This window comes from Dama dama, chromosome 15 (genome assembly GCF_033118175.1).
Source record: "Dama dama isolate Ldn47 chromosome 15, ASM3311817v1, whole genome shotgun sequence".
NCBI classification, from domain to species: Eukaryota; Metazoa; Chordata; class Mammalia; order Artiodactyla; family Cervidae; genus Dama; species Dama dama.
This window is the reverse complement of record NC_083695.1, coordinates 44,097,981-44,110,492: the sequence shown is the minus strand read 5'-3', so window position 1 is coordinate 44,110,492 and position 12,512 is coordinate 44,097,981. Positions and strand designations below refer to the sequence as shown.

The 12,512-nt window shown below is 34.9% G+C and overlaps 1 protein-coding gene across 2 annotated transcripts in view; it reads left to right on the top strand.

Moving 5' to 3' along the window:
• The window catches only part of WAPL (WAPL cohesin release factor), a 73,594-nt gene that overhangs the window by 21,603 nt on the left and 39,479 nt on the right, over positions 1-12,512 (top strand). Inside the window, exons 3-4 of one of the 2 annotated variants that reach the window (XM_061161961.1) lie at positions 2,946-3,986; positions 5,933-6,033. In XM_061161961.1, coding sequence (XP_061017944.1) covers positions 2,946-3,986; positions 5,933-6,033 — 1,142 coding nt within the window. Of the gene's footprint in view, positions 1-2,945; positions 3,987-5,914; positions 6,034-12,512 lie in introns of both variants that reach the window. The other variant, XM_061161960.1, reaches the window with a different exon arrangement.

Sequence of the window (12,512 nt, the reverse complement as noted above, 5' to 3'; positions counted from 1 at the left end):
TTTTGGCAGAATTGTTACAATAGTTAATAATAGTTTGTATTTGTGTGGTGCTCTTTAACCTGCAAGTATCCTTAGTTACATTATCATCTTTTACCTGTTCAAATTGTCCTCGAGACAGATTTTATTAGCTCATTTTTTCAGATGAAGAAATTGTCCCCACTTCTTATGGTGACTTACCCAAAGTCATTTTAGCCAGTAAGTGGCAGAGCTGGCACTTACCCATTTAACTCCTAAACTTTATCTTTGCTAGAAATGCATTTCTGTTTACATAGCTGGTTTAGCTTAAAACAGAGTTAATACTTACCTTCTCTGTTTGAAAAAAAAAAAAAAGGAGTTGAGGGTGTGTACTAGGTTGGACATTTGAACAAAGATAGATGAATATGCCTTCTTGTTGAGGTGGTGTGGGTGAACCCTGTTGGCATATGCAAAAGAGTTTAGCCATATAAGAACTGGAAATAAGGAAGATTTCCAAATAGAAATGTTACAGAAGCCCTAAAATTGTCTCAGTACAAGCCATTTTAAAAGAAAGAAAAAAGAAAAACAGCCCAATTTTTACTCCCTTTCTCCCTGCCTTGATGTTTTGAGATATAACTTGAATTTATCTGACAGGGAAGCTGGGGTCTGTTTGAGGAGGAAGGATAGTTGGAAGTAATTGCTCTTACGCATTTTAGGACAGGATAGCCTTGCTCTGTCTTCTGAAGGTATAGTTGAGAGTATTTGTTGAAGACCTAAATGGTGAAAGTATTCCGTTTATATATTAGAATACTGTTGTGGAAAACTTAGATAGCTTTTCTTGTGCAGAACTCTTTGCTGATTTACTTAGCTTTTATCTATGTAATGTATTTCATAAATTTAAAAATTACATAGTATACTTTTATAATTCATCTGTAAGATTATGCCATGTAATTGAATACATGAATAAATTATATTTGCTAGTGACATAACTTTTAGTGACAGTACTTCATTCTATAGGGCTCTTTACTACTCTTTGCACTTGAATATATAAAGGTATGCTCACAGCAGAGTTAGATTTACATGTGAAAGGCAGCCCGTGAGAATACTCTGATTTTAGGGGAAATGGGAGTGGTAAGTAAAACTTGAAGTAGTAATTTTTAAAAACATGAATAATAAAGTATATTGTTATAAAACTTTTTTTTGTCAAAAGGATGTTTTTACATAGAACAATTAGAAATAGCTTAAATAAATTTTGTGACATTAAGACAATGCTGTGCAGCTATAAAAATGGTGTGGTATGATATTTGATGACATCTCATACACATCTTTGTAGTTAAGCATACAAAGCATTCCCGTAGGCACTGTTAGCAAATAATTCCATTAATAATGCTGTAAAGCAGTATGGGTCAGTTGCTTCCCTTTTGAACAGAGGAAGAAATTGAAACCCTCAGGAAAATCCCTAAGTTAAGGGTCTTCTCTGAGCCCTACACAAGTCTCCAGATTCAGCTACTAGTGCTCTTTCCACTTGTTACAAAAGCAGTGGTATCATTTCTTAAGGTTTGTTTTTTTTTTTTTTTGTAAGGTTTGGTTTTAAACTTGGCTTTGTTTCAGCCCCTTTTAAGAATGTCTCAGATGTCAGAGTCAGCTATTAATTGTTAGCTTTTCAGTATTTTATGCTTAGTGATATGATGCTTCTGAGATTATGAAAACTATAGTTCCTTGCCTTTGGCTGGGAAGTATCTAAGAATAAAGCACGTATACCTGTAAATTAGATGCCTTCTAGAAGTAAGTAAATATAAATTACATTTACAGTTATTGAGTAGCATTAAAAATTGTATAGTGAATTCAGGTAAAGCATCCCTTTGCTTGTATTTGATGGTTTGTTAATTGAGATTTGTAAAGGACTTTTATAAATGTAGGTTTTTTTGTTTTGTAACATCATTAATTTATCATAAATATTGAACCTGGGTTTTTCTGCCGACAAGTGCTTGGAGAATTAATTGTAATACCAGTTTGAATTACATTTCCATCTCTTATTTAGAAAGATTAAAAAAATATTTCTAATGTCAAAATTAAAGACAACAAAAATGGATTCCCCAGCTATAAAATGAATAGGCAGTTCATGATTTACCACTGGCTGATATGGATAATAAGGGCTTCCCTGGTGGCTCAGTGGTAAAGAATCTGCCTGTAGTGCAGAAGACACAGGAGGCCCTGGGTTCGATCTCTGGGTCGGGATGATTCCCCTGAAAGATTGCATGGCAGTCCACTGCAGTATTCTTGCCTGAAGAATCCCATGGACAGAGGAGCCTGACAGGCTACAGTCCATAGGGTACGAGTCGGATACGACTGAAGTGACTGAGCCTCCAACAGGATATGGATAAATAACCACTGTAGCCATGAAACTTGGGCATCAGAGGCATTGTTTAAAAAAAGAGCGTTGAAATTATATGGCTTTTACGATTAAAAGAAGGAATGAAAAGCAGAGTTGACTACAGAAACCTGAATCTGGAACAGGTTTCTAGACAGACCTGACATGCCATATGGTCAACTCTACTCCAGAGAAATAGGCACTGCCAGAATGTCTTTATTAATTGTGTTACATTGTTTAGGTTCTACTAAATAATTTTTAGTTTATGCATTTTTATTTGAAAAATCCATTGTACCTCTGAGAAGGTTTGACTATGTGTATGTCATTCTGAATTGATTCTGTTGTTTAACACTGCTGAAATCTCTTAAGTTGAGGGTAACAATTTTAAGGGACTTGGATGCCTAGGGAGAGGTCACTAGAAGACATGAGAGCTATATATTGAAAAGGTAGAAGGATAAATTGTCAGATACATAAACATTTATTTTTTCCACAATTTAAAATTACTGCAATTATTTCAGAATTAAATGACTTCTATTAATTAACCAGATGTCCCTTTTATTAACTTTTACATTGATACCACTCATATTTTTATCCTTTGACCTATTTTTCATTTTTATAGATAAAGTGGAGAACTTTAGTGAAGAACATGAAAAGAATAGTCATCATATTTACAAAAATGCTGAAGACAGTACTAAGAAACACAATGCAGAAACTACAGTAACTTCTGGATACAAAGCTGATGAAATCAAGGAAAATGATACTTGGAATTCCCAAGTTGGAAAAAGGTCAGAATCGCCATCAGAAACATCGTCAATCAAGGGATCTGTAAGAACTGGTTTGTATGAATGGGATAATGATTTTGAAGATAGCAGATCCGAAGATTGTATTTTAAATCTGGATAGTGATCCTCTTTTGGAGATGAAGGATGAGGATTTTAAAAATCGGTTGGAAAATCTAAATGAAGCCATTGAGGAAGACATGATGCAAAGTGTTCTTAGGCCAAGCAACTGTAGGACGTACTGTAGGGCCAATAAAGCAAAATCCTCACAAGGAGCATCAAATTTTGATAAGCTAATGGACGGCACCAGTCAGGCCTTAGCCAAAGCAAACAGTGAATCAAGTAAAGATGGCCTGAATCAGGCAAAGAAAGGCAGTGTAAGTTGTGGGACCAGTTTTAGAGGGACGGTTGGACGGACTAGAGATTATACTGTTTTACATCCATCTTGCTTGTCAGTTTGTAACGTTACCATACAGGATACTATGGAACGCAGCATGGATGAGTTCACTGCTTCAACTCCTGCAGATTTGGGAGAAGCTGGCCGGCTAAGAAAAAAAGCAGATATTGCAACATCTAAGACCACTACTAGATTTCGACCTAGTAATACTAAATCTAAAAAGGATGTTAAACTTGAATTTTTTGGTTTTGAAGATCATGATGAGACAGGAGGTGATGAGGGAGGTTCTGGGAGTTCTAACTACAAAATTAAGTATTTTGGCTTTGATGATCTCAGTGAAAGTGAAGATGATGAAGATGATGACTGTCAAGTGGAAAGAAAGACAAGCAAAAAAAGAACTAAAACAGCTCCATCACCCTCCTTGCAGCCTCCTCCAGAAAGCAATGATAATTCCCAGGACAGTCAGTCTAGTACTAATAATGCAGGTAAGACTAAAAAATTAAAAGTAAATGTATTTTTCAGGCTTAAATAATAGCTACTTAGTTTTCTCCTGGATAGCTTTTAACTTGTTACTACATTTAATTTTAATAGAAATACCTATTCAGTGCCAAAGATTACCTTATCGAAAGATACAGCATTTTAAATGTAAATAAAGTCCCACCTTGTAAGGAACCAATTTGTAAATTGAGGAGTCTTCATATTTGTGTTTTAATTCTGCCATTAGCACTTGAGAATTTTAAAATTGTGTATATTTGTGTGTACACAGAGATACCAAACATCTTGATGTTTTTAGCTTTGAAAAACTAAACCCAATGGAAAGAGAAGGATAGACTTTGGTCATATAGAATTGTATTGATATTAGATGGTTGAAATGAGGGAAATACCTTAAATTTATAAAATAAGGATCACCCTCGTAAGTTGACTTAATAAAATTGAAAGATGCTAGCTAAATGTTTTTACATTCTTATCAGTGAAATTAATTTGTCCCTTAGGATAGTAGGACTCGTAATGACTTGAGGAGTTGATAGTCTCCACTGAAAGACGAAAGAAATAGGTTAGCCTTGCTATGAGTAAGTCACTACTTGTCAAGAACATTATGATGTGAATTGACTGTTGAGTGAGGAAGAAAGAGTATGTGAAAGCCTTTGCGATACAGGGGCTTATATTTATTTTTATTTAACCAAGTACATTTTTCTTATGTTGGTTTACTTGTTAAAGCTTTTGCCCTTTTAGGGTCATGGAACAAGAATCATGGTGAGTTAGAGCTATCATAGTGTTTCTATGTATAGATTCTCTCATAGAGCATGTCATACTTGAGACTGCTTACCATTTTGCTTCAGTTGACCTAAAAATAATTTTGCTAGATTAAAATCACTTATTTTCAAAACTAGAATTAAACAGGAGTACCCCCTAGCAGCCTGCGTTACTCCCCACTGGAAAAAATAAGACTATTTTCAGAATTCATCCCATGTTGTCTTGAATCGCTTCTGAAGAAATGAAGTCTGCTGCATTTTTGCTAGTCATATGTGAGCTATGACTGGGCAGACAGCTTTTACATTTGCTTTCTCAGGAGGATGATTAGTAACTGCATACTGAAACCTGTACTCCTGACCTGTTAGCTTCTGTGCCTTGATGGCAAGTTATCCTAAATCATTAGACTCCCTTTCAGAAACGTCAGGTTGATACCAAATAACATTTAAAAATTAGAGACCATTTGATTGATATATTCAAAGTTGGAATCTAAGTCTTCATACAGTGTTTGAAACAGCAAACAGTTTTAAGAGTTAGGATAGAGAAAAGTGTCCCATCTTTTTTCCCCTCTTTTTTTTTGTTTAGGGTAGGGAAAAAATAACAACCATTTGGAATCTAATCCTTTGGTTGGTTTTCGTGAGAACGCCACAGACCATTGAACTACATTGTACTAGGTCGTTCTGTATCTTTTGCCAAGGATAGCTATGTCCTTTTTTTTTTCTTTTTTAATGTGGCTTCTGTAGATATTAGGCATTCCTTGAAGGCCAACATGATTCAGTGTACTTTAATTCTAGAAAAATGTTACAGGTACATACCACCTGTTGGTGTGTGCATGTGTGTATTTTAAACTAGACTGCCGGTTTTAATGTTGATAGGAAACGAGCAGTTATATGAATGTTGAAGAACAAATTATTCTGGAAAAGAATTGATTTTGCTGATAAAATTGGAGCACATACACTGCAACTAAGTTTCTGATTTTCTTCTAGAGTAGGGAGTGAGTATGGGAGAGTGAGAATATCATCATTGGAGTATTTCGTCAGCTATGTGTTGTTTTTATCTTTTCCTCCCCACAGTATGCTTCTTTCTCCTCATAATGTTCATAAGTTGTCTGGTAGATGATTTGAAATAATAGAAAGCTAGCTAGTTTTGATTACCATTTCAGAAAACTTGGATTTTACAGAGGACTTGCCTGGTGTGCCTGAAAGTGTGAAGAAGCCTCCAAATAAACAAGGAGATAAATCAAAGGAAAATACCAGAAAGATTTTTAGTGGCCCCAAACGGGTAAGTAAAGCCCTATCAGTGACTTGTATTATTTGTTGTTTGAGGGCTTAACTCTTAATTTTCTAATTTAAAAATTACCAACAAACATCATGGCAATATAATTTTGTCTTTCAAAGGCTATATGGAAGTCATTTTGTAAAAGCATTGTAACCATATTTTTAAGTGTGATGAAACACACATAACATACTCTTTATTATATGCAAGTATACAATTCAGTGACATTAACCATTAACAAATAGCTCCATTAAATGATAACTCCACCTTGACCTGCCCAACCCCTGGAAAATACTATTTTTCTTTCTGTCTCTGTAAGTTCCCCTCTTCTAGGTAGCTCATGTAAGTGGAGTCACACAGTGTTTGTCTATTTGTGTCTGGCTTATTTCACTAAGCATTTGTCATCAAGGTGTTCCATCCCTGTTGTAGGGATATATCATATATCAGGATGTTGTTTGTTTCTTATGGCTGAATAATATTACAGTGTATGTGTATACCACATTTTGTTTATTTACTCATCTGTAGATGGACACTTGGGTGGTTCTCACTTTTTGGCTGTTTTGAGTCCCTGCTTTCAATTGATTTGGATATCTAGGAATGGAATTTTTAGGACATATGGTAGGTCTGTGTCTTTTTTTTTTTTTTTTTTTTAATATTTATTTATCGGGTTGTGCTGGGTCCTGTATTGCGGTGTGAACTTTAGTTGTGGCAAGCAGGGGCTACTGCCTAGTTGCAGTGTACATGTTTCTTATTGAAGCAGCTTTTCTTGTGGAGCACATGGTCTAGAACGTTCAGGCTTCAGTAGTTGTGTCATGTGGGCTTAGTAGTTGTGGCACTTGGACCACAAGTAGTTGTCCCGCAGCATGTGGGATCTTCATAGACCAGGTATTGAATTTGTGCCTCCTGGCACTGGCAGGCAGATTCTTTACCACTGAGCCACAAGGGAAGCCCAGGTCTATGTTTTACTGCCAGACTTTTCCACCTTGACTGTACCATTTTTATATTCCTAGTAGTACATAAGGTTTCCAATTTTTCCACATCCTTACCAACATGTTATTGTCTGAGTTTTCTGATAATAGCTATCCTAATGTGGGAAATAGTATCTCATTGTGGTTTGATTTATATTTTACTAATTAATGATGTTGAGCATCTTTTCATGTACTTACTGGACATTTGTACACCTTTTTAGAGAAATGTCTATTTAGTGCCCAATTTTTAATTAAGTAGTTTGGTATTTTTGTTGAGTTATAGGAGCTCTTTATATATTAACGCCTCATTAGATACATAATTCGCACATAAATGTTCCTATACTGTGAATTGTCTCTTTACTTTCTTGATAGTGTGCTTTAATATCAGTGAAATCCAATTCATCTTTTTTTCTTTTGTTACCCGCACTTTCGGTGTCATGTTTAAAATCATTGTGAAATTAGATGTCATGTACCTTTTCACGTATGTTTTCTTCTGTGTTTTATAGTTTTAAGTTTTACATTTAGGTCATTGATTTCATTTTGAGTTAATTTTTGTATATAGTGTTAAGGGTAAGTTCATTCTTATGCATTTTATAAGTCTTTTAAATATGGTTCTGCATAGGTATTGAGAATAATTTGCTTGACTTTACCTTTGTATTTAAAAATTCCTTTACTTAAATAGCTTATATAATGTTATGCAGTTTTGTTATTGTAGATTGAACTACTTTTAAGCAACTAAAAAATGAGTGTGTCTATAATATGTGGCCTCATTTTATTTTTAATTCTTTTACCTCTGAAGAGCCAGATAGGAATCTTTTTAGGGTGATTGTGTTAAAATATACTTTTGTACCCCCATGTACCCACCTCCCAGCAGGGGGTAAAAAAGTGCTTAATGCTAATTTCAGTGGAGCTAACTTGTTCTGGAGCCAGGGGCTATGGTATTAAGGACTGTGGTCCTTAATTCTTAGGTGAGAGTTTGATTTCTAAAATTGTGTATGGCACGTGTTGATTTCTAGTGTGAAAGTTACGACATTTTTTGGTCTCAGGACTACTTTACAGTCTTAAAAATTTTACTGAGAATCCCAAAGTGATTTTGATTATATATGTTATATTTACCAAATAGAAAATGAAAATGTATATCAAAGATACTTAAAATTTGCTTAAAATAATAATCCATTATTAATATAGCATTTTAGTGAGAATTATTTTCTTAAAACAAGAAATGAGATAGATGAGTAGCAGTGTTTTACATTTTTTGCAAATCTCTTTATAAAGTTTGACTTAATAAAAGACAGCCAGATTCTTCAGGATTGTTGTTCTTCAGTCACTAAGTTGTGTCTCACATTTTGTGACCCCATGCTGCAGCATGCCAGGATTCCCTGTCGTTCACTCTCTCCTGAAGTTTGCTCAACTCATGTCCATTGAATCAGTGATGCCATTCAACCATCTATTTTCCTTCACCCCCTTCTCATTCCTGCCCTCAGTCTAATGAGTTGGCTGTTTGCATCAGGTAGCTGAAGTATTGGAGCTTCAGCATCAGTACTTCCAATTAATATTCAGGGTTGATTTCTATTAATATTGACTGGTTTGATCTCTTTGCTGTCCAAGGGACTCTAAAGAATCTTCTCTAGCACTAAAATTCGGAAGCATCAATTTTTGCCACTCAGTCTTCTTTATGGTCCAGCTCTCACATCCGTACATTGATACTGGAAAAAACATAGCTTGGGTTATTTGGATATTTGTTGGCAAAGTAATGTCTTTTAATAGGCTGTCTAGGTTTGTCACAGCTTTTCTTTCAAGGAGCAAGTGTCTTTTAATTTCATGGCTACAGCCACCATCTGCAATAATTTTGGACCCCAAGAAAATAAAGTCTGTTTCCATTGTTTCCCCATCTATTTGCCATGAAGTGATGGGACTGGATGCCATGATCTTCATTTTTTGAATGTTGAGCTTTAAGCCAACTTTTTCACTCTCTATTTCACCTTCGTCAAGAGGCTCTTTAGTTCCTCTTCGCTTTCTGTGATTAGAGTTGTGTCATCTGTATATCTGAGGTTGTTGATAACGCTCCCAGAAATCTTGATGCCAGTTTGTGACTCAACCAGCCTGGCATTTTGCATGATGTACTCTGTATTATAAGTTAAATAAGTAGGGTGACAGTATACAGCCTTGACGTACTCCTTTCTCAATTGGGAACCAGTCTGTTGTTCCATGTCTAGTTGTAACTGTTGCTTCTTGACATGCATACAGGCTTCTCAGGAGACAGGTAGGTAGGTGGTGTGGTATTCCCATCTCTCTTAAGGATTTTCCACAGTTTGTTGTGATTCACACAAAGGCTTTAGCGTAGTCAGTGAGGAAGAGGTAGATGTTTTTCTGGAATTTGCTTGCTTTTTCTAAGATCTGACAGATGTTAGCAGTTTGATCTCTGGTTCTTTGGGATTAGCAGATGCACACTAATCTATTTAGGATGGATAAACAGCAAGGTTCTACTCTTTAGCACAGGAGACTATATTCAGTACCCCATGATAAACGATAATGGAAAAGAATATGAAAAAGAATGTATATGTATAACTGAGTCACTTTGTTGTACAACAGAAAATAACAGCATTGTAAATCAACTTTACGTCCATAAAAATTTTTTAAGAGACAGCTAGATTCTCATATCCTCTACATTCAGTACTTTTTATTATATTGTTTTAGTTGAAAAGTATAAAGAAATTCTAGCCTAGCAGTATTTTAAGTAGCCTTTTCAGGTAATCATGGACATTCTGCTTTGATACTACATCAAAACGCAATAAGCAGGAGTTACTTCAAGATTAATTGAAGTTTGGAACCTAAAACCATGCCAGTGAACTTTTCATACTGTTACATTAAAATCTGTTGGTCTGTCCTGCTTTTGAATGAATCTTTTACACACGAGTGCTTTATAACATCATACACTGGTCTTTTGGAAAATACTGTTTACACTGGTTTATCCCAGCTTTCATATGATGACACACTGTATTATACAGTATCAAAAATATCACTGCCAGACTGAAGCTGTCAGGTTGAAAATAGTAGATCAAAGTTCTCCAAAATTTTAGTTTTTGCTTAAAAGTTGAAATTTTTTTCATTGGCAGAAAATACTTCAGGGAAAACAACTGGCAGTGACAGGCCTACTTTGTTCATTTTTGAGAAAATGTCTGCCTAACACCCAGGTCTATGTAAGCAGTTTTGTCAGTCTTTCAAATAAAGAATGGTGTTCAGAAAAAAAGTAGCTAGTTCAGCTTGAAACTTGAGCAGTAAATAGTGTTTTTTCTTTGATACAACCACACTTTGTATGCAACAGAAGTGTTTTAGGTACACTGATTTTTCTCACATAGATCATTAGTGCACTTAAGGGTTACAGTTTAATCAGTAATTTTACCTAATTCATCAAGGGCTTTTTTCTTACGTGACAGTGGCATTTTATTTTGATTGTTTTTTTTTTTTTCCTTTGGGATGTAGTTGCTTTATAATGTATGTTAGTTTGAAACTGGCATTTTATTTTATAACTGTGGAGTATGTACCATTGAAGAATATAACTACTTATATACAGTTCAGAGCCCCTACGTTGATTCATGCTAAGACATCAACAGCTTTACCCAGCATTGCTTTTGCACCATTCCTACAGATATCAAGACAGTGAAAAGGGCAGACAACATATTATTTTTCTGAAAGTGGATTTTTCTTTGTAGACACTCTGAAAGTTTCCTGGATCCCTAGAGGTCCATGAACCAGTTTGAAAACTTCTGATTTATAATATTCTACCTTATTTCCCTCTCCCTCAACTTTTTATTATGAAAAGTTAAAATTTACACAAGATGTGAAAGAAGCAGTGTGATGAATACCGTATTCCTCTACCTAGGTTAACCCCTCCAGTTGTTGTAACTACACACAGTCACCTTCCTGTTCCCTCTTTCATGTGTGTGTGTGTGAGTGCGTGCATTTGCATATGTGTATTACACAACATTTTACCCTGTCTATTTGAAAGTAAGTTGTGAAGCTGTAGATCACATGCATTTCTCAAGAAAAAGGACAGTCTTCTTACCTAACTGTGTTTATATGATTAGTAATTCTTTGATATAACCTGATGTTCAGTCCATATTCAGTTTTTCTCAACTGTCTCTAAAATGAGACATATATTTTCCCCCCAAACTGAACTGATTTACTTGTTATGTCTCTTTAATATTGAGCAGTCTCTTCATCTTCTTAAAATTCCCCATGACAGTGATTTTTTTTTTTCAAAAGAGCCCAGGATATCTGTCTTGTAGAGTGTTTTCACATTCAGAATTTATCTGATTGTTTCCTGATGATAGAAGTCATTACCCCACTGTATTAAAATGGTATAGTGTCATAGAACACTGGAATTAAGTCTGTATGTTTGATTAGACTGAGGTTAAATATGTTTTGGCAAGAATACCTCAAAAGTAATATTGTGTATGTTGTATCACATTGGAAGCTGTGTAACATCTGGTTATTCTACTTAATATTGACTACCTACTGAACTACTGGATAGATGACTACCTACACAGCTATGCAGTTGTGATCACTGGATCCTCAAAAATAAAAGTGTATTTTTCCTTTTATAATTTAGTTAGTAAACTTCTGGGTGTTACTTTGGTGCCATGTGAATATTCTATTCCCCATTAGATTTGGCCAACACAACCAATTCAAGCTATTTCTTGTATCCTTTTGATATAGCCCCATCATCTTTGAGCACTTTTTCTGTTTTCTGCACAGATGATGACCCATAGTTTACTTTCAGTCATGGAATCATTCATTCATCTAAAGATCAGTTCTTTCTGTGGGGATTAGTACTTAGAAACCCAGAACTAAGTGCTGTGTGTATTCATTGCCTCTAGACGCGTTCATTGGATAGAGCTATGAAATACATTGAAAATAAACTGAGTTCATATTGATAGTCTCATTTCAGATTTAACATTTCAGAATTTTGTACTTAGCTTTCTTGGTTTGTTCTATAGCACACATTACTTTTTAAATTATAATACCAGTGTTACTATGAACAACAAATACACTGAAAGAAGTTTATGATTTCTTTCTAGTTCCTTTTGTCTTTAAACTATTTCTTGAAGGATGAAGTGGTAGTAATGTGTTCAAAAGGTTTTTTTTTTAACTAATTTTTACTGGAGTTGTTTTATAGTGTTGTGTTTCTGCTGTAGTGTTCGAAAGTTTTGAAGTAATTTTTATTTTGTATATTTTAATTCAGTATTCGAGTTCATTTGTACTTACTTTCATTTCCTTAACTTAGTTTTAAGCTTTATATTGGATTCATTTCTTTGCTACTAGCATGACTTAGGAGGCAGCAGTGTACATGTACTTGACCCGATTATGAAGGTATCTCTCCGGCCTAAAGTAAATCAGGTCATGGAACCAAGTAGGCAGAAGACCTATTTACTGTTGATGGATAATGTCAGAAGAAAATTAAAACAATCGTTATTAGTTTATGAAACCAAAAGAGCTATGAGTTTGAACTCATTT